General features: G+C 38.5%; 1 protein-coding gene across 8 annotated transcripts in view; it reads right to left on the bottom strand.

Moving 5' to 3' along the window:
• Nucleotides 1–470: 470 nt before the first annotated feature.
• The window catches only part of GAB1 (GRB2 associated binding protein 1), a 127,380-nt gene continuing 105,653 nt past the window's right edge, over nt 471–22,197 (bottom strand). For 5 of the 8 annotated variants that reach the window (XM_005217572.5, XM_005217570.5, XM_059876121.1 and 2 more), the window contains 8 exons: nt 20,755–21,356; nt 19,226–19,311; nt 18,731–19,034; nt 9,739–9,828; nt 7,953–8,046; nt 6,572–6,695; nt 3,304–3,426; nt 471–2,473 (listed from right to left, as the gene is read on the bottom strand). In XM_005217572.5, the coding sequence (XP_005217629.1) occupies nt 2,315–2,473; nt 3,304–3,426; nt 6,572–6,695; nt 7,953–8,046; nt 9,739–9,828; nt 18,731–19,034; nt 19,226–19,311; nt 20,755–21,356 (1,582 nt within the window). In that variant the 3' untranslated portion in view covers nt 471–2,314. The remainder of the gene's footprint in view (nt 2,474–3,303; nt 3,427–6,571; nt 6,696–7,952; nt 8,047–9,738; nt 9,829–18,730; nt 19,035–19,225; nt 19,312–20,754; nt 21,357–22,197) is intronic. The other 3 variants (NM_001101201.1, XM_059876118.1, XM_059876119.1) reach the window with 1 other exon arrangement.

Raw genomic sequence — 22,197 nt, forward strand, 5'->3', positions numbered from 1 at the left:
CAGAGTCGGACACGACTGAAGCAACTTAGCAGCAGCAGCAGCAGCAGCTCTGTAAGAGACTGTCTTTCCATTTAATTTGTTAATCCAGTGTTTAATGTGAATTACTTTAACAAACTACCTAATACATTTTAATTCTTAAATTACTCAGCTTAATGGGAAAATTTCTACAAATTAGTGTTGTGGGTCTTCAAAAATGATAACTTGTAAAATATTGAGAAATTCCACTGAAATATTCATAATTGCCTTAAGCTTTTCTGATAGGTCACATTTAAAACAATATTTCTAACTGTGAATTAGTCACATATCTATTGTTATGTTCTAAATCTCAAAATATGCTTATCCTCCATGCAACACAAGTAAGTACCCTCACACTAAAAACTGTGTTGTGTGTTTTGATAGCTCAGGAACATTTCAATGATTTTTTCCTTTATTTTGTGGTTTCATTATAAAACAACTTGCACACACCAAACTCAAACAATCTTTTTTATTTAAAAACCCACCTCAAAATTCAGTTCTGGGTTTAGTTTCTGTTTAAAAATAAGCAAACATTTAAAAGCATCAAATGTTATTCGTCTACAATTCATCTTGTTATGAACGATTTTTTAGTTCATGGAGGGGACATAAACCCATTACATAAGTCAGGCACAGGACAGTGGCCAAGGGGCCAGAAATCAGGGCACATCTGTGTTCTCAGGCAACAGTTAGAGGTCTGAAGTGGGATGGGGGAACGTGACTCAGCTGTAGGCTCTCCGATCTCTATGCCCCCTCCAAAAACTGTTAGTAAGTCTCAAATCAGTACATAACAGATTGTATGTAACGTACTTAAAACCCAATCAAACCAACAACTATATCTGCTTTCTAAATTACATTGCAAAGCCAAGACAGATAAATTATAGCCTCACTATATATAATGTGTGATCTTGATATCCATGTCACAGGACCATGTTATAGGTGAGAAAGAATCATATGATACCTCTGGTGGTTTCAGAAATCTAGTTGGAAGAAGTCCATGGCTATAAGATTTCACATTATAGCAAGGCTCCACTATTTCTTGAATTGGGACAGTGAATATAAATCACAGTACAAAATCGTTAATTTTTTTTTTTTACTGGAAAAGCAATAGGTGCTACATATGAGAATCACTTATATAACATCTATTTAAAAAAACAACGCAGATATAAAACATTAATTGCATAGGGATTTAAATAGGATAAGGCCAAGAAGAATATTAAGTAAAGTTTTTTTAAAAACCATAGAAAGGGCACTATGGTGTCAAAAGACAGAATTTCATTCTTAGAGCAATAAATCTGCATGACTGTCTAATTAAAAGTCACAGTATGTTGCTATAACTAACAGTGAATATCAACTGTGTCATTAATTCCAAACTGGAAACCAACAACGTTAGAGGATTAACAAGAACACAACTAAAGCTCGTTGTATAAACCTGATCAGTGTATTAGCACATCAGTGCCTGGTACGTACCTGATTAGCTGTATAATCTACACTTTGCAAATAGCGTAAATTTTAATACATGGTAACAAGTGTGAGAGCACATCCTCACCGCATGCCATCAGTGATTTACACGCTTACTTGATAGTGTCATTATTCACTCTTTTCAAGGTGTAAGACCCCACCCGGCAGAATCTTCACTGAATGAACCCAAAACACTGTAATTAACAAACTATAACAAGGTTCCACCATTGAAAACTAAATGTCCACGAACCAGGGAACTAAGTCCTGACGCCAGTATGGACACGATGTTCAGCACTTTGAAAGGCAGTGAATGATGAGTCCAACTCCACTTTGTATTTTAAGCTAACGATCACCCCGTGAAGTTTCAGGTAGAATGGCAGACTGCGAACGTGCTTCTCATGCCACGTTGTTATCCTGCAGGTCAGAGAGTGATTTCTCAATGGGAAAGTAGCTTAGTTTACTCAGCATCGTTCTTGAGGAAAAAACAAGAACTCCCAATAGAATCGTGTTAAGGTCCATTTGGGAATACCCAAACCAACGCTTCAGATGAAAAAGTGCATAAATACAGTAATACTACAAGTGTGTTAACTACAGAACAAATGTTTCTCTGGGAACCAAACAATAGTATTTTCCCACATTATTTACATGTGATGAATTGTTCCGATACCACAAAGCACCATTTACAGTCTTGACAGCTTGATGAAGCCTGAAAGGTCCTCCGACTCTGACTCTACTTAGTTGAGGATCTACCTAGAGTAGAAGGGTCAAGTTATCTCGGGTCAAGCAGGATTTCTCTTTACAGTTCAGTCCTCTTTCGTTCAGACACGTTAAAGCAGTCTTTTCATTTCACATTCTTGGCTGGTGTTTCGGATTCTGTGGATTGCCTCCCATCAGTCCAGGCTTCCCGGGTGCTTTTCAGAGCGAGGGTCTTCTGTTGGTCAACCACCACATAGTCCACTCTCTCGTCAGCTACGCTGCTGCCTGAGCCGCTGCTCTTTTGCTAAAAAGCAAAGCAAAAAAATCCCATAAGTTCCCGCAGAAGGTGTGCTTCTGCGTGAACTCCAGTCTTAAAACATGAGCATATGCACGCTGTGAATAACTTCTGAAATTCTACTGGTTCACCAAAAAATAACACAAACGACTGCAACTTAATGATGCGATCACTATCCTAACTGTACTCTGCTTTTCCATTAATTTTAGAATTCTTATATTTAAGAATTAGGGACTTCCCTCGTGATCCAGTGGCTCAGACTCTGTGCTGCTAATGCAGGAAAGTGTAAATAAACAGTGTCTGTATAATAAGAATGTGTGTGTGTGTTAGTCGCTATGTCCGACTCTCTGCGACCCCATGGACTGCAGCCCCCCAGGCTCCCCTGTTCATGGAATTCTCCAGGTAAGGATACTGGAGTGGGTTGCCATTTCCTCCTCCATGATATCATAAGAATACAACTAATAATAACATCTAATTTGTGAGTATAACAACACCAACAAAAAACTTAAAACTTTTGGACAAAGTCAGTAAGGGAGTAATTTGGGTAAACTAACATTGGAAAGAGTGAAGACCATGATTAACTGTGGAACTTCAGAATTTTTTAAGCAAACATTTTAATGATAATCCCTAAGACAGTATAAAATATGTAACTTCCATGCCATTAGACATGAAAAAATAAATTAATCTGCATAACTGTTGTTTGTGATTTATAAAAAGGCATTAAGTAATAGAGTTTTCTAAACTTAAATTAAACATATTAATAGAATTCCCTCAAAGGAGACAGATCTTCAGGTTTCATACATGAGCTAAGTACATTTATAGAAAGAGGTTTCACTTACCTTACGTGGTGGTGTGGATTTCCCAGAATCTAAATCTAGATCTAGGTATTCCACTTGTTTGTCTCCTTTGGGCTTGATCATCGGGCTGTTTCCTCCATCAAGACTATTACTGCCAAAAAGATTCTGAAAGTACAATACAGTAAAGTGAACGGTCAAACATTCATGAGACATACTGCTCTTTACCTTGTCTGCCATCTATATAAGCCTAAATATTAATTTTAGGAGAATATAGCTTGAAGAAATGTCTCCACAGAAAATAGTATTTTAGGATGGGGAAAGATAAGTAATATTTTATTTATTTATTTTTTTGATAAGTAATATTTTAAAAATTGGTTAAAACATAGCTTTGGGACTTCCCTGGTGGTCCGGTGGTTGGGAGTTTGCCTGCCAATGCAGGGGACATGGGTTTGATCCCTGGTCTGGGAGGATTCCACAATGCTCTGGGGCAATTAAGCCCAGGTGTTGCAGCTCCCGAGCCCGTGTAGCTGAAGCCCATGCTGCACAATAAGAGAAGCCGCCACAATGAGAAGCCCATGCACGGCAACTAGAGAGCCCACATGCAGAGCGAGGGCCCAGTGCAGCCAAAAATACATTGTAAGAACAACAACAACCAAAAAAAAAAAAAAAGCTTAGGTAAGCGAGCTAAAAATAATTTGAAGAGTAAAACTTGGTTCCGACTAAGACTGGGACGTCAAGCTATAGTTAGTTGGAATAGTTCTACCTCAATACTATCTGAACTCAATTACATTCTTTAACTATAGGATCCTTATAGTCCATGTTTTCTGATTAATTTTTTTGTTTGTTTTTAGGGATTGACCAAGATGGTGGAAAGGACCTAAGCTCACATCTTCTTAAATTAAACTTTTCTTAAAGTTCTACATTTAAAGGCTTTCATGCTAAAATATGGTAACTAAACGCTATGAATACTGAGTCTATTGGCAAAGACTATTTTTCAACCGTCTGGAATTTTTACCAGTTGTTTCCGTCTTCTCTTAGCCACATCTTTCTGTCCCTAACAGAGGCTGTACAATAGAAGGACTACTGTCTAAGAAAAGAAAAAGAAAAAAGGAAGGCAGAGGAAGCAGTGAAGAACCAGAACAAAAAAGCCTGAGGCAGAAGAGTGAAGAAAAGAAATAGGTTATTAGGAACATGACGATCAATGCTAAATAAAAAGGAAAGGATGATGTGAATTTATATCCCTGCATACACCCTCTACTCTGATTATGACAGTCTTCAAACATGCTCCAATAAATGATTTGTTCCCAGACCTTGCTGCTTTTAATCTTAACTAAGAAGGTTCCTGACTTCTCCTAGGTGACGCTACGTGCTTACTAGGGGCTTTCACCTTGTACCCTCTACCACATAGATACTATTGTTCACACGTTAGCTCATACTTTTGGAGAAAACCATAACGATGTAATCGACTTGACAATTTTATACTTGTTTGAATGAACAACACAATTGGAAAGCTGCATAAATCCGCTTCTGTTGATTCTTTCATACTGCTACTCCATTTCTTTTGGGTTAAACAGAGTAAAACGTGATTTAGGGAAAGGATGATTGCTAGGAAAACATTGCGTTTATTCACTCACGTGTAAACGGAGCTGCTGACAGCCTGTGTGAAACGTTTTTATGAATCAGGAAAAGGTGCTCCTTTCTGGGGCAACAAAGTTCTGCCCCAGGACCCACAGCCTAGGGCGCAGGCCACGGTCTGGGTTGCATGTACTCGAATGCAGTGTGTGTGTGTGCTTTGCTGTATCTACTACATACTGCGCACGGCAGGTGTATGCAGTAGACAATCTGCATTACTGCATGTGATGGACCTAACTGCAGGAGGAGGTTTTTAAACCAAATCCATCAACTACTGCCAATAAAACATTAAAAAAGCACTGGCAGTAACACGCAGGGCACAAAAAATGCAAGCAAATATTACTGCTCAGTATAAATAGCTACTCTTCCCCCCAACCCTGCCTTTATCTGATTCATGAAAAACTGAAATTTTTTTCTCTAAATGACTCCATATCTCATGCTCATATAAAAAACCAAGCTGGACTGCGTGTGGGAGTATGTGAAATTTTGTATTCAAATGCAACGACAGAGCTCATACCTGGAATTTCCCTAACTGAAAACATACAGAATTATTCACAGCGTTGCAGGCTATGAACAGAACCCTTGAGTTCATGTGACGTGCACATTTAATCTAAGTAAGGTGTCCCTAAACTGAAGTTCTCAGGATTGCTAGTTAAAATATAGTCTAATAATTAATAGAACTGGAATTTTTTTCATCCTTAAGTATTGTTAAAATCTATGTGCCAACAAAAAAGTCTGTTTGCTCTCTAATCTCAGCCGGGAACAGCCTGTGTCTGCCTTCTAGTTTTTAACACAGTGTTTTCCCAAAAGAGTTTAGAAAAACCCTAAGATTCTAGGAGTTATTGTGAAGTGTTCTGTGAATTAAAAGAAAAAAAAAAATATTTGGGACTTCCCTGGTGGTCCAGTGGTTAAGACTGCACTTCCACCGCAGGGAGCAAGCATTTGGCTCCTTAGTCAGGGAACTAAGATCCCGCATGCCCTGTGTCATGGCCAAAAAAAAGTAAAACATAGTAGTGCTTTGTTTTTCTAAAATTCTTGAAAAAAATATATACAAATACTAAACATATTTTTGTTACTGTTACACACAATATATATGTCTTTAGAAATGATGTACCATAACTTGAATTTCAGGTGCTTAATTCAGTGAATTTCATAACTTAATTTTCAACCCTTAATGAACATTAAGGGTTCATTTCATGAATGCTTGATTTTAGACCTTTGTGTAAATGAATACATAAAGCACCCTGAGCACCCTGATGTGAGTCTGGAGAAATGCGTTATAAAATGCTTCCAGTATAAAGCATTTTCTTGAATGGTTTCAAACATCAAGTACATATGAAAAGAAATATAACTGAAAAACTTATCATTTTTATCTAACTTATATCTACTTTATACATGTAGTATTACACTCTGACTCTATACTGGTTTTAGACTTTATGATCTGCTTTTCAAAAGCATTTTTAAAACTCTCCTTAACTTCTTATTCAAATTCCTTATTCTCTAGTATGGAATTAATTAAAATATATTACAGAGCAAAAAAAAAAAAAAGTTGTCCTTTTTCCTGAAGTAAATAAAGAAAGGTGGATGGGTAACATGTATGAACTGGAAGAAAGGTTGAGCGCGAACGACTCAGAAGGGCTGCTGAGGAAGAGAGATGTTAGGAGAAGACGCTACTTACGGAGTCTTCACTGGATAGGTTGGGGTTCATGGGAACGTAATTCTCTTCACTGTCATGCGAGTCGCTGCTTGAAGTTGTGCTGTGCACAGAATCCGGCCGGGGAGACAGGGGGAACCTGGAGGAGCTGACGGCAGAGAGGGTCGTCACAAACACACAGCCTGACCCAGGTTTCTCAGCTCGCTTCCACAGCAAGAATAAGAGAGAGGGCATACTCTTCCCGGAAGTATTGAAGCTTGTAACCATTTACTACACATATTTATTACAGTACACTTTATTGCAGATGTTCAAACACACATCTAGTATTTATAGCTATTTGTAAACAGATATTTAAAAAAAAAACATATTAAAAAAAAACTTTGAAAGGTTACTTTCCATTTATAGTTATTACAAAATATTGGCTATATTCTCCATGTTGTACAACACATTCTTGAGCCTATGCTACACCCAGTAGTTTGAACCTCCTACTCCCCTTTCCCTGTTGCTATCCCCTACCCTGCGGTAACCACTGGTTTATTCTCCACATCTGCAAGTCTGCTTCTGTAAAGGGATGCTGTGCTTCGCTTCAGCCATGTCCGACTCTTTGCGACCCTCTGGACTGTGGCTCCTCTGTCCATGGGATTTTCTAGGGCAAGAATACTGGAGTGGGTTGCCATGCCCTCCTCCAAGGGATCTTCCCAACTCAGGGATTGAACTCATATCTCCCCATAAAGGGATGTTTCTGGGCATTTAATAGCCTTGTGCAGAGCAAAAGAAAAAGAAAAAAAAGTATTGCTAGTGATATGGGGGATAAATAGAAAGTCACAGCTTTAAAAAGATTTAAGAATTCCTATTTTTAAAAAAACTTGTTCATACATATAAAATATGAACACATCAACACAGGTTTGTAACTGTGTACATTCTTTTTATTTCCACATATATATTTAAATGAATCTTTATTAAATAATCCTCACAAGAAACTATCATAGTTTCCAGATCAGTAGTTCTCAGAAATTTCTAGCCTCATGAACCTTTCACACTCTTAAAAAATTGAGAACCCCAAGGAACTTTTGTTTATAGGGTGTTATTTATTGATATTCACCATGTTACAAGTAATAGAAAAAAAATTAAACACAAGCATACACAAAGGCATACTCTATTTAGCTGTCACAACGGTATCACCCAATATTAGCCACCTCTGGAAAACTTCAGTGTACATTCATGAGAGAAGGAGAGTGGAAAAGCAAATGACATCTTGATATATTAATGAAAATAGTTTTGACTTCACAGAAACCCAAAAGTGGCGGGGGGGGGGGGTTCCCCAGACCATCCTTTGGGAACCACTGTTTTAGGTACTTTCCATTACAAAGAACAATTGAGCTATGAATTTTATACAAAGACTTACTCTCGAGCAAAACTCCTAGTGATGGGAGATCTAACTGGGGCTTGTAATTCTTCCCATTCTGGCAAAGGTTTTATTTCTAAAGGTGCTGGCTTGACTGAAACAAGAGAGAGAAAATGAGATTTTAGTACACAGAAATTTGGAAAACATGACCTTCTGTCTATACCTCCACTATAGCCAGAGTACACCTAGAGCTGGCTAGTTTTCACATGAAAAGAAGCTCACAGATGTTATGTGATTTCTCCAAGGTTACACAGCTAAAACATTAGTGACAGAAGCTAAATTAGATAATTTCCTGACTGTTTACTGAAAGTCTAAATAAAGCTCTATTATTACATGTTGGTTCTTAATTGAAGTAAATATTTTATGACTATAAACTTAATGAGAACAAGAAAGAGTAATGTGGCACAATTCCTTCATAGTTATTTGATTTATAATTTTCATTATTTCCTTATTTTATTTTTCCTACTAATGTTATATCGTCAAACACAGAGGTTTAATTTTCTATGTAAAAATGTTCTTCATTATCCACACTGAAGTATGAGCTGTGCAACTTTACATACAAAATGATGTTTCGAAAGCAATAAACACAACACTTTGCTAAAACCAAAAACTGAAAAAGGAATCAATGATTAAAGTTTTGAAATTAATTTGAAATTAAGTCTGGAAGCAAATAAAACAAAGCAATAATTACATCTTTATACTCAAACTCAGATCTGAGAAAGGCCGTAAAATTAAACAACTACCTCAAATTTTTAGCTTCCTTTAACCAACAATGTCCTCTATTAAGTAAAAATAAATGCTAATATTCTTATTAGCTTTATTTGTAAGAGGTCTTCACTAACTTACCCCATTATTGCAATCAATTACTGCAAGAATTAACTACTCTGCTAGTATATACCACAGAGCTCTTTGCCCTCAAAGTAAGATTCAGATTCCAGGAATTCAGAAAAAGAACTATAACAATATTATCTGTTAATATTCATTATAATTTAGGAGACTATTTAAACATAATTAGGTAAACATTTTATAGTTAAGATTTCATTTTTTTCTCAGTATCCCTCCTCCAGCCTTTGTCCATATGTATGTACTTTGAAATGCCAAGTTATAATTACCTTCAAACTATAAAATAGGTAGCCATTTTACAGGATCATGTAGATTTAATGAGGCTTATGCCACAGCATTCTTGTCAACTCAAATACAAAAAAATTCAATGTGCTTTTCTGAAGGCTACATTGGTTTCAGTTCGAGTTAAAATAATTTTGTTCATCTGTGCTCTTAAGATGGACATGTACAGAATACTGTGCTTACTGAAAGCATTTCTTTCACTCTGATGTTTCACTTTTTTAAAGCCCAAAGACAAATAGCAGTTTAGCTGTCAAATTCTAAGTAATGGCATAAAATAGTGAATCCATGGAAATGATTGTATATTGTCTCAGAACAGAATATATACATTATACATAAATACAGGAGGCGGTTGGAACTCACTAGCAGTTCACAAGCTTAAAGAAATCACTGTACTGATGTCTAAAAGGTTAAAAGAATAATGCGAAAGGACAAGACTGAACATCATACATGATCAAATATTTAACATGCTGCTGTTAATGGCATAACAAATAGACTCATTGTATATTATGGGAAGCATTCACTTTAGAAAGTATATGCTGGTAAGTTTTATTTCCAACAGTAATAGAATTTAAGACTCTTTTTTACTTTTAAAGGAAAAAAAAAATCACAGAATAAATAAATTCCCAACACCCCATCCAGCATGCGGTGCTAAAGTACATACCCTTTCTTCTTGTAGCAAAGTCACCTATGGTTTGTGAATCAGTTCGCTCTAAACCATGGGGTTTGGGTCTTAAAATTTTAGGACTTTGACCTAATTGGTAAAAAGAAGACTCTCTTAATATAATGTTATTTTTTTAATTGGAAAAAAAAATGGATTCTGTAAAAAAGCAACACAGCCCTGAGCAGAAACATTACATCTCAAAAGCATCAGCAAAGTTTGTTTGTGCAGACTATTTCAGTCTTGCTACTGCATATCATTCATGCTTAAAACCACAGGAACCAGAAAGTTGCATGCAACAATGTCATAAGCAAAATGTTATAAAAGATGGTAGGGTTTTAGTGATATAACCACCTAGTTAGTTGTTATCTTTATTTGGAGGAATGGAGGAAAAATATGTGCCATGTTAGTTTTTCTTCTAACATGTCTTTGAAAACTGGATCGAAGAAAAAAATGATAAAACCGCACAGTGAGGCAGCAAGTACATCTTTTCTTTGAAGTCTGGTGTCTCATACGAAAATACCAAGGCCTACTTTCTTAATTTGATGGAAGTGTTCTAAAAACCTTAAGCTGACTACTCCCCCATCTCCTGAAAGCACCCTTCTAGAGAAGCAACGCTATAATGTCTGCAAATCCAAAGTCAAAATCAAGACCAGCCTTCCTTTCTCCTGGATACTCAGTGGCTCCCTGGGATGCCATTTTGTAAGGATTAGATGTCTAGATTCCGGAACTGCTGATTACCTGATTTAATGTGAGAATTGGTTTTTTTGGCTTTTTAGTCACGCAGCTTGCAGTTCCCCAACCAGGGACTGAATCTACACCCTTGGTGGCGAGGGCACACAGTCCTAACCACTGGATCACCAGCAAATTCCCAAGTTTTAATTTGAGAATTGGTGAGCATAAATTCAGTCGCTATCTCCCTGCCCCCGCCCCCCCCCCCTCCATTTAATTTCTGCCATGTACAAGTGCTGCTGAAAAGCCTTGTGAAAAGTACAGGCTTACCACCCAGCAAGTGGGCTCATGCTTTTCCCACTGAAATTCAGCCTGGAGATGCTGGGGTAGCAATGTCATTTCAATCAGGATTTAAACTACTTTATTCTCAATGACACCAAATTCTCTTTTTTTCTTGGCATTTACAAAACTGAGTTGACATTTATTATATTAGATGGCAAAATTAGTTTGCTGATTCAACACTGATAGCTAGCACCTCACTGACCGAAATCTACAAATTTTTGAAAATATGATTTTCTAGCTTATAAAACAGGAAAATTCCCTAATTCACAGGTACTCTCAAAGGTACTCTTTAGTTGTCTTCATAGAAGAATCCTTTATTAAGTGAATTTTTTTTTACAGAGCATTTATAAAATTTACATGTATTTTCTACTCCATGCAACAATTCAGGTTGATTTTAAGACAAATGTCTAAAGGTGAAAATGTCCTGAATTGAACCTAGTCACTTAGGCATTTTGGTAGCTTCATTTCTTTGTATTTCTATTGCCTGGCTCAATCTGACATTTACATTCCAGACAGAAATCCAAGTGTTAGTCTCTCAGTCATCTCCCACTCTTTGTGACCTCATGGACTCTAGCCTGCCAGGGTCCTCTGTCCATGGGATTTTCCAGGCAAGAATCCTGCAGTGGGTTGCCATTCCCTTCTCCAGGGGATCTTCTTCCCAACTCAGGAATTAAACCCTCATCTCCTGCATTGGCAGGCAGACTGAAATGAAAATGAAAGTGATACTCAAATGATGGCTCAATATGATTGGGTTCATTCAGGTTTTGAACCTTCTGACCAACCCAATACTTATGAGGAGAGAAAGGAGAAAAATCCAAAGTATATGTACTCTCCTCTCTGCCTGCAGGCAAACATTTATTTGAATGTTTCTCTGATTACTTAAGTAAAAATAAAGAGTAAGAAATAAGAATACTAAAGTAAAGGCAAAAGAATGAACCAACTTTGAGGATACACTATTCTCAAATTCTGAGGGTTAACAATGACTCATCTGAGCCTCAGCCTTTAAATCCAAGGCAATCAGAAGTGGGCTTTAGCTAGATTAGTTTTGAACAAAGAAAGTGAACTGACACATTTTGTTTAGCAAACAGTACTGACTACTGGTGAAATCCCCATTGCACCATTTCTAATCTAACCCTTATAGATTAGAACAATCTCATCCAGGATTGTCAATCTCTGGATCGTGTGATCGGCCCCCTCATTGGTAACACAAATTGGTAAATCTTAACTTCTGATTCAGATCTACTCCAGGATCCTTATTTGCATATTGACAAAGCCACCCCCACATGGAGGTTCTGCAGGCTTTCACACTACATGTTCAAAAATGGAATTTAGCTTCTCCAACCCAGCATGCATCTGCTTTGCTTCCTCTCTCTTCACTTGCTGAGGCAGATCTCTTAGGAGTTACTATAGATTTCACTTTCTCTCTAATCTCCCTATATCAATTTTAATTTCTATTTACAGTGACGATAGTTTGTTTTCATGCAGCCAAGAAAATGACAAAATCTGAAGTCTGAAGCTCTTCCTTCCATTTTTAATGTGCACTTTATTTACTTACCTGGTTTGTTTTTCAGAAAATGATGAACTCACATCGTATGGCTAAATGACCTCCATCTATACTTCAAGTGACCTCCAAGCTTGTAAAAAAAAATCATTCTAGGTCCCTGACTGGAGGCAGCAATGAGAACCACAAAAAGGACTTTTGTTAATGCCTTTCTGTCTGATCATCTCCAAAGTAAGGCTTCTAGAACCCTGGGTATTGAAAACCTGGCAAAGCACTCTTTAAAGAAGACACTGAAGCAGCAGTATGATTGTATAACATTGTACATTAAAAAAATACCATTTCCCCCCTATCATAGCCTTAAATCTTAGAATCAACTTTCTAGAGGCTAATCTGAGTATGTTACTTGCCTCCCTAAAACCTTTCAGTTGCATTCTCAGAATAAAGCCCGAACTCATTAGCATGGACTATTAGAGCCCCCAGGAGCCAGCACCTGCCAGGCCTTTGGCATTCCTTCCTGCATTCTTAACTTCCTCCCTCCCACCCAAGCCAGTCCTATGTTCCCCCTGGTACGCTGCTGATTCTAACTAGAAGATCATCTATCATCATTTAATTGCCATTCGTCCTCTCAGACTTTCCTCGGAGGAGGGAGCTAACAGTGCCAAGAGCTTACCTCAACCACAGTGCCTTTCTGTGCTAATTATGATAATGTGTTTACTCTTCTACCTCCTCCAGTAAACTGGGGGCTTCTAAATTACCCTTTCTTCCTTCCGCTTTAAGACCTCAGACCTATCGGAAGGTATAGTCTGTCATTGGGAGACCCTTCAATCTGTTTTGATGAACTGTTGATCTCTTAAAGCTTAATCTGATAGTGGAGTTTAATCTGATCAATGTTATAATTTTGTGTTTGTCTTGGAAGAGGAAAAAAACAAAAAACAACTGAATGTTGTTTTATAAGTGGATCATTCCAAATATGGTCAAGGCAGTCAGTCATACGAGGTGTCAAGCTTCAAAGAAGCAAATGCAATACTTTTTGAAAAGTCCACACACGATTAAGTATTATTTTATTTTAAATTGCTTTTTATTAATTTTTTTTTCATTGCACCGCAGGGTATGCAGGATATTAGTTCCCCAACCAGGGATCAAACCTGTGTCCCTTGCATTGGGAGCAAGGAGTCTTCACCACTGGACTCCCAGAGAAAACTCAAGTATTATTTTTACTTACCTAGATTCAACTCAAAGTGGAAATTTTATTTTCTCTATCATTATAGGTTTAACTTAGCCTGTTTACTCATCTGAAGTTTCAAAGATGATGCTACTATTTCCAGTAGGCATCTCAAAAACCAAGAAAGAAGAAAAATAATTCATAATATTATTAGTCTCTGTTAATTCCAAGAAGTAACCAAGGTAGCACACTGAAAAACTTTTACACTTGTTTGAATGGTCTTATACAAAGGGGACTATAATTGTGGTAATTATACTGGAGAGCATTAGTTGCTCAGTTGTGTCCAACTTTTTTGGGACCCCATAAACTGTAGCCTGCCAGGCTCCTCTGTCCATGGGATTTCCCAGGCAAGAATACTGGAGTGGGTTGCCATTTCCTCCTCCAGAGGATCTTCCCAACCCAGAGATCGATCTTGGGGCTCCTGCATTGCAGATGGAGATGCATTTACCTGCTGAGGCATCATAATGGAAGGTCAGGAAAAGGAAAAAAAGCCCAAAGGCAGAGGCTGTGCTGTAAATATGCCCTCTATACTCATGTCCTCTAAACTGTAACCATCAATCCACAAACCTGACTTGAGTCAAACCTTAATACTTGCTTATATTTACTGGTGTCATTCATTTATCCATCTTTCAAATATGTATTATAGTACAAACACCATCCTTAAAAAAGCATGTTAATTTTTAACAACATTCAAAAAACTTCTTTAGAAGCTCCCTTGAAAAAAATATTATCTAAGATACCACCGTGCCAAAAGGATCTACCTAGGGAAGCTGCTCAATACGTCTTCTGGGTGCTTCCTACACCAAAGTGAAGATCCAGCCAGACATGAAGATACTTTAACCAAACTTATGTCCAGAAACACCAGAAATAACCTCACACCACTTTTGTGAAAAACCAGTACAACTAGTGGTCAGAACTACTGTAGAAAGCCACAAATGGGCAAAGCCAAACGAAACAAAATAAAAAGACAGCATATCTGAGGCTTGAACAGCTGCTATTAATATATCATGTCAGAACGAGACTGAATGAGCCTAGTGAAGTGCAGGGATGAAAGCTGGTAGGTTTATGTAAGGACTTATTTTAAGAGAAATCACAATATTTCACAGCAATTTCCCCAACTTTACAAAATTGCTTTTCCATTAAAATACGAAAGTTCCAATTGAAGCAATCAAAACAGAATTTGTCCTGCATTTCCAATGACTCCTCTGCTTTCCTAATATTTAATACAATACATGTAAATGATGATTTTCTCCTCTATTAATACATAAGGCATGGCTCAGAAAAACTATTGTTGTGACAGAAATAGTATGGGTGAAAATATAGCTACTACAGTTGGGTGATGGATAAAGGATCCATGAAAATACATTAAATGTAAGTGTTTAAAACACGTATGTATTTCTGCAGCTTCAATTACTCGGAAGTATTTGAAAACCTCATCTGTTAACTACAGATGAGTTAATTACAGCAGCTGCCATCTATAATTGGGGATATAAACAAGACTAGGATGTCACTCATCCAGTGTAGGCCCTTCCCAAAAACACAATCACGGAAACTGGTTATATTGGGTGTTGAATTGGTTATATTGAGTTTTGAAACTAAGGAAGCTGTATTTTATAGAGCTAGGTTTGCTTATTATGAGGTTTGGTTAATAAGAGATACTAGAATAACGATTGAGTCATATATCTGATGTCACAAAATCTGAAATGAAAACAGACTCATGAGATACTGTACACAGTAAGAAAAATTTCAGGACAGTTTTATAGGTTAAGTTTTTGTTTTTAAATGTATGCCAATTAACTTAAAAAAAAAAAAGTATTTTAAAGCCTTTATTGAATTTGGTACAATATTGCTTCTGTTTTGATTCTTTTTTAGTCCTGAGGCATATGAAATCTTAGTTTCCCAACCAGGGATTGAACCCACACTCCTGAGTTGGAAAGTGAGGTCTTAACCACTGGACCAAGGAAATCTCTACAGTTTAAGATTTTAAGGATAAACTTTTCTCTAAGATCTGAATATTAAAACGTTTTTCTCAAATAGCTATAACTTTCTAAAAAGTGAGTTGATAACGTGTGCCCTGTAGGATTAAATACTTTCCCATGCTTCCTCTCATATATTAATTTTCAAAAGTAGAGCAGTGCTACAGAACAGCAAAACACAGTTTTTTTTTTCTATTTGCATGCAGTATTTCCAGGTAGTACTAGTGGTAAAGAACCCTCCTGCCAATGCACGACAGTTTTCCTGGATGGGGAGATCCCCTGGAGGAGGGCATGGCAATCCACTCCAATATTCTTGCCTGGACAATCCCATGGACAGAGGAGCCTGGCAGACTACAGTCCATGGGGTCTCAGAGTCAGAGATGACCAAAGCAACTCAGCACAGCATGTGCACATTTACTAACTATCATGGAAACTTTTTTGAGGTAAGCAAGGTAGATTTGTTATCCCCATTTTACAGATGAGGAAACCAAGTCCCTGAGGGCCAAGGGACTTGACCAAGGCTCACAGCTGGGGACTGATGGAACTGGTACCCAAAAAACACTTCTTATTTTTTTTAAATTACTATGACTTTAGTAACCTCTTTATTGTTTTGCTAAACCTGTTCTCCTTTTTTTCTTATTTTCTTTGTCAAAAACTATGTGGAAATTGTATTCTGGGTGCTTTTTTAGTTCATTTGGTATCTAAGCAAGGATGCCAAATCAGCCATCTGACCCATGAGCTCAGGACTGTCTTTTAATAATTCAGCTTATTTGTTTTTCCTGCTGTGCCATGTAACTTGTGGGCTCTTAGTTACCCTACCAGAGATTGAACTCAGGCCTTCAACAGTGAAAGCACAGTGTACTAACCACAGGGCCACAAGCGAAGTCCCTCAGCTCATTTTTTAAAGACGAAACAGAATCTTTAAAAGTAACTAAGGAATCTACTTTGTTCTGTTCTATAGTAGAGTCACCATAGGTTGGGTCAGAGGACTAGGATAATCTCTCATGTACTAGAACATATAGTACTTTCACTACATACATAGGGAGGTATAATTATGCATACATGTAATACATATGATGTATAGTACACATGCCATATCATTATGCTCTGTACATAAAGTAATATACACCATAATGCATGCAGGGTCCATGAACTCTGTCAGACCTAGATGATACTAAAAGCGTATGTTTTTACGTATGTTTCACTATGATCCTGCAACTTTTCCATATCAATAGGAATCTTTTCTGATTCTGTGTTGTGCTTACCACATGGAACCATGAACCATGAAATACACTGGGAATTTTCAAGCTGTGCTCTCCTGAGCCAGAAGGGAGCAAAGCCCGAAGGACTAATGGCTCTGTCCCTCACCCAAACTACTCCACCTCCATAGTTATGTAGGGACCTCAGCATATAAAACCGTTCCATCTGGTGTCAAAAGCTAGCGATCTGCTGCTCATGTGCAATAATTTAGAGGAAAACAAGAAAAGAATCGGTTGAGCGTTAAAATGAAGATCTCTGATTTCAGAGTTCAATAACACTTCCATCTTAATCCTTCCACTATCTGCAGGCGCAATTACAAATCTATCCATGCCCAAACATATGTTTGTTGTAGGCAAAGAATAAAATGACTAGTGATGTCTAAATAGATTTTAAAGCAAATGAAGACCAAGAGAAACAAGAAGAGAAGTTATCACATAAAAAGCCTGGGACGCTCACGCCCTTTCTAAACCAGCCAGCCCTCATCATGGCCCTGCTGCCAGGGCCGTGTGGATGGCCAGGGGTGTGGCACACGACCGACGGACTGACCAGCTGTCTGATCGAAGATGGGCACTTGACCCAAAGGCGGCCCGCACGTGGGCTGGCCTCCAAATCCATAGTGTGGACAGACAAATGAGACCCATCCGACGGTGGCTGAGCAAGCTGGTTAAGTCAATAATGAACAAGGCAATTTGCAGGGGACGTGGAAGCTGTGAGGGCCCATAAAAAGCAGCCACGGGGCAGCAACAAAGAAAACAGGAAAGAAGGGAAGAATGTGAGGGAGAAGCAAGGAGGATCAAAGACCTTCCAGAGGACAGAAATGCAGGGAAGGCAGGACAAAGCGACAGCCGCCGAGCACTGTCTCAGCTGCCACTCACTTTCTCTGTTCATTTACTTAACAGCAGAACAAAATAAAGCTCATTCTCTTGAAGATATATCGCACTCTCAGTCTCTATTTCCCACACCGGGAACTTAACTAGAATAACTATTAAAGATCCAAGGCCAGGTTAATGAGAAGTTTACACAAACATTAACATGCTTTTAAAAAATCTACATACAGCATATGAGACTTTTCAAATGTGCTGGATGCCCCAGAGATGGTGCCCCGCATCCCACCACCAACATACTAACTTATTTGGTTGCCAAGATTAAATCACACCAGCAGCATGCTGGTTTTAACCACTTGAATCCAAAATTTAAAAACATGGGTATATATGACCATTTTGGCTGAAAAGTTTCTTTTACATCGAGTTCTTGACAAACCATGCCACCTTAGAATTTAATGTTACTTAAGAAGCCCAGGACAAAAGAATAGAAAAGAAGCATTTGCTTATACCCCAGCCAAGGCAGAATCATTTTTCAGAAGTTGTTATACGAACAGAATACAAAGAGTATACAAGCAACCTTGCTGTTCTTAAAGAATGACGTCAAGTGCACTAATAATCTCAAGTCTGCTTTGATATCAAATACTCTGGAGAAGAGGTTACCAAAGGGAAGAAAAGACCATATTTAGCTTGTAAAAGTGTGTGGTATGGTCTGCAATATTCTGTTCTGTTGTTTCAAATAATTAAATTAGCTAGTACAGCTTAGAAATCAAAAGATAATATAAGTAGAACCCCCAACTTTGGACTTCTTTTGATAATCAGAATAGTTTCCTCTAGGAGCTATGTTAATTTCACAAGTTCACAAAGGGCTGCCGCCAGGCAATGGTTAATTACTCCATTTGGATGGAGCAAGGGCATTTCAGTTTTTCCTAACTATCTGACGCTGCTTGCCAATCCTGGTGAATGTTTTAGTTTGTAACCTCTGCTCTAGAGATAGGAGACTTAAAATCATACAGCATCAACATAGGACATAACAATTATTATTCTCTAAAAAGGAATACCACTAAAACAAGTGGATGACTAAGGTAATGTGAAATACTTTTGAATTACTAGTCCTGATTCCGTTTTGGATTTAATGACAGTTAAATGCGGATCTAAACCGGCGACCCCTGCTCCTTTTGCCATGCCATACTCTCCTTACCTTTTCTGTCTGGTTTGAGGTTTCGATCCACAGGGGGTGGTTCACAGTCTGCAACAGGAACTGGCCTTCTGGGAGGGGTCTTGGGGCTGGACCTGAAGCCCATATGAGCGGGAGGAGGCACTTGCATTCCAAATGAAGAAAAGTCAAATGTCCCTGGAGTCATTGGAACATAATTTGCTTCCTGAATTGGTTCTGTGAAACTGCTGGAATGTTGTCGTGGTGGAGAGTTGGGATTCATGGGCACGTAATTTTCATCCAGTTCTTCACTTGATACACTTCCCGCTGTCAATATGTTTTTGATTTTCTAAAACACACAGGCATTTCTTTTAATAAGCAAGAACTGTTGTCAAACGGGAAAACATATTTGTAAGTCATGCCTATTCATGTGGATCTGAAGGGACTTTTATTTCAGGATCTCATTTAGTCTCCAGGCCCTACGTGTAAAGGTTTGGACAATGAAATACAATTGATGATGCCAAGGTCAATTATACTTACAAAATGGTTGTGGAAGCCTTCGAGTGAACTAGATCTATCACTTGGAAATGTTCGTGGAGTATCATAGCAGTCTTGAGAACTAGCATCTGAAACAGAGAACAAACTATCAATTTTCTCCCCATCTCTGCCAGTTCTCAGGGTAAGCAGGCATGACCTTCTCTCTCTCTTTTCAGGTATTCATGCTTCACACACATAAATTTTAAAGAGGATGCTCACAAAGAAAAATATCTTGAATTGAAACATAAAATAACTAGAAAATGCAGACACTTACAGGCTAACCAGTACTGGTATTTGATTATAGCACTGAGACAGGTTATCTAAAGATGGAAAAAGAAATACTTCTACTTCCTCATCTTTTGTACCCTTGGGTCCAACTGACACCTCACTAACTTATAACTACCTCAAGATACATTACAGCCACTTCGAGGACTAAGTTAGAAATTGGTACTGAATGGCTAGACAAGTATTGGTACAAGCACCATTCACAACACATCAGATCTTCATCTTCTTTAAAACAACTGGATAACTCTATCATGAAATCCAAAAGTGTCAGCAGCACATAGTTTTTAGGGTCTGTGCCTTTTAAACTTTTTTTTTTTTTTTTAATTTCCAGATCTCTAAGAACCTCAGAATCTAACTGAGATTCAACGGTACAGAAATTGGTAAAATGACTAGGGGTAAGGGGAGGGAAGATTATTAACAGCTTTAAAAATAAATAAAACCAAATAAAAAGCAGAATGACTTGATTGGAACTGAGTACCAACTGGCAGACACAGTGTAAAAACTGTTATCTGGGAAGGAAACCAACAGAGCCCTGAGTACCACCTGGTAGACACAGTGTAAAAACTGTTGATAAGGGAAGGAAGGAAACAAAGCCAAACAGATGTAACACAGCAGTGGCCGTACCAGGACACAAATACAGGAAAGGGCATGACCCGGCAAGGCTTTGTGGCTGGTCCATTTCCTGTTCCTCTGCCCCACGGGTCTGCTCACCCAGGATACAGAGAAAGGGAGAAAGAGGGCTGCAGGCTTCCTGAAGCCTAAAATATTACTAAGGCCATACTTCTTCAGGGATGTAAAACTCCTCCTCTTCTTCCCTTACAGCAAAACACGCATAGAGGCACATGCCGAACACACAAACATACTTTCCAGGATTTACTGAGACTCTGACACCTTTGGTATCTCAGTAGATACCTGCAGCGCTGAAGGAAAAAGGGACTGTCTTTTAACATCACACTTTGCTTCCAAGAACAAAAAGAGGTTTTGGGGACTTCTCTGGTGGTCCAGTGATTAAGGCTCCCGGCTTCCAGTGCCTGGGTCACAGGTTCGACCCCTGGTGGGGGAACTAAGATCCCACCTGCCACAAAGTGCAGCAAAAAAAATTAAAAAATAAATAAGTAAAACAAATAAAACATCTTGGGGGGAAAAACACAAAACCAAACAAAAACTGCAGGAGAAAATGTTAAAAAAAAAAAAGAGAGATTTTCTACCATTAACCTCTAACCCGGCAGAAGCCAATGGGTGCTGACCTTTTCGCAATTTGTTCAGATCCACAGTGGAAATTGTATTGCTACGTGAGGGCGGCAGCCCGGCTGTTGGGATACAGTAACTGCTGTCAGTGTCCGAGGCCGTGCGTGTGATGCTACACGTGTCCACAGGAGATCGGTCATGAGCCGGATGCGGTTTCGGTGGCCGAGGTGGAGGAATATCTGGAATAGTGTCTAGCTTTGACGTCTGCCCCAAGGTGCCTTCTGGAAATGTTCGTGGAATCTGGTAAGTATTACCAGGTGTTGGAGGAATGTCATAACTAATAGATACATGCCTCATTTGAGGCTCCACGCTCGAGGTCCCAGACGGGGTGTTAAAAACATACAGTTCTCCGTCTGCTTCGGTACTCGATGGAGACACCTTTGGTAAAACGTCGTGGGAGTAACTGCGGGGCAGGTTGTAAAGGCTGGAGTCTACGGAGAGGGATGCAGCGCGAGACGGTGGAGAGTCGTACATCATGTGCTGCTGGAAAAAGCCGTTCACTCCATGTTTGCTCTGGGAGGAAGCGGGGTTTTTATGAGAAGGGACGTTATCATTGCAGTCGGTTTCCGAAGAGGTGGATTTTGCAGAATCAGCGTGTGTTCTAAATAAAAATGGTTAATGACAGAAGAGAAAACACGGTGAAGACCTAGGACTACATTTTAGTTAATATACTTCTAGCTTAGCAATCAAAATCCATGGCTTTTTCTCATTCGATTTTTTGGTGTGTGTGATCCATCCAATTGGAAGCACGAATGTTCCTGAGTTTTTTACGATTATGCACCAGATAACAATACCGCCACCACAAAACCAAAAGCATTCTCCCTAATTCCTTTTCTGTACCTTCCCACACCCTCAACTCCACCTATGAATTCCACACATAAAACCACAATTCCTGAAGCACTGGAATTAGAAAGGTACAAAACTCAGAGGAAGGTAAATGATTAAGACACTGGGAAAAGCATTTCCTCTGAAGAGCATGCAAAAACTTCATACCAATAGTTTATCAAGGTGATCCTTAGCTCTTTAGCTCCCCTGTGGCACTCTGTTGTCAAACCTAACGATGACCTGGTATTGAATGAATTCAGTGTGATCTACAAGGTGTCAACGCAATAGGTTCTGTGTATCTTCCTTTCTACTAATTTTCTTTAACAGATATTTAGCCAATGTCATAGGATCAAAGGATCAAAATACAAGCCATGGGGTTAGCCAATTCCAAACAATAATTCACCTTAAGAAATTTCATTAGAGTGTCTTTTATACTTTGGGCGCATTTTCAGTCTCTGTATTTTGTGGTATCACAAAATTTGGGAGTAAGTCAAAATGCTACCAATACCAGGGTGTTTGTCCTTCCTTAATGCTAAACTAGATACCTTAACTACCTGTGTGTGTTGTTCAAAGTCCTGGAGGAACTTAAACTCAGTATTTAAAAAATAGTAACTTGT

This window comes from Bos taurus, chromosome 17 (assembly GCF_002263795.3).
Source record: "Bos taurus isolate L1 Dominette 01449 registration number 42190680 breed Hereford chromosome 17, ARS-UCD2.0, whole genome shotgun sequence".
Classification (NCBI taxonomy): Eukaryota; Metazoa; Chordata; class Mammalia; order Artiodactyla; family Bovidae; genus Bos; species Bos taurus.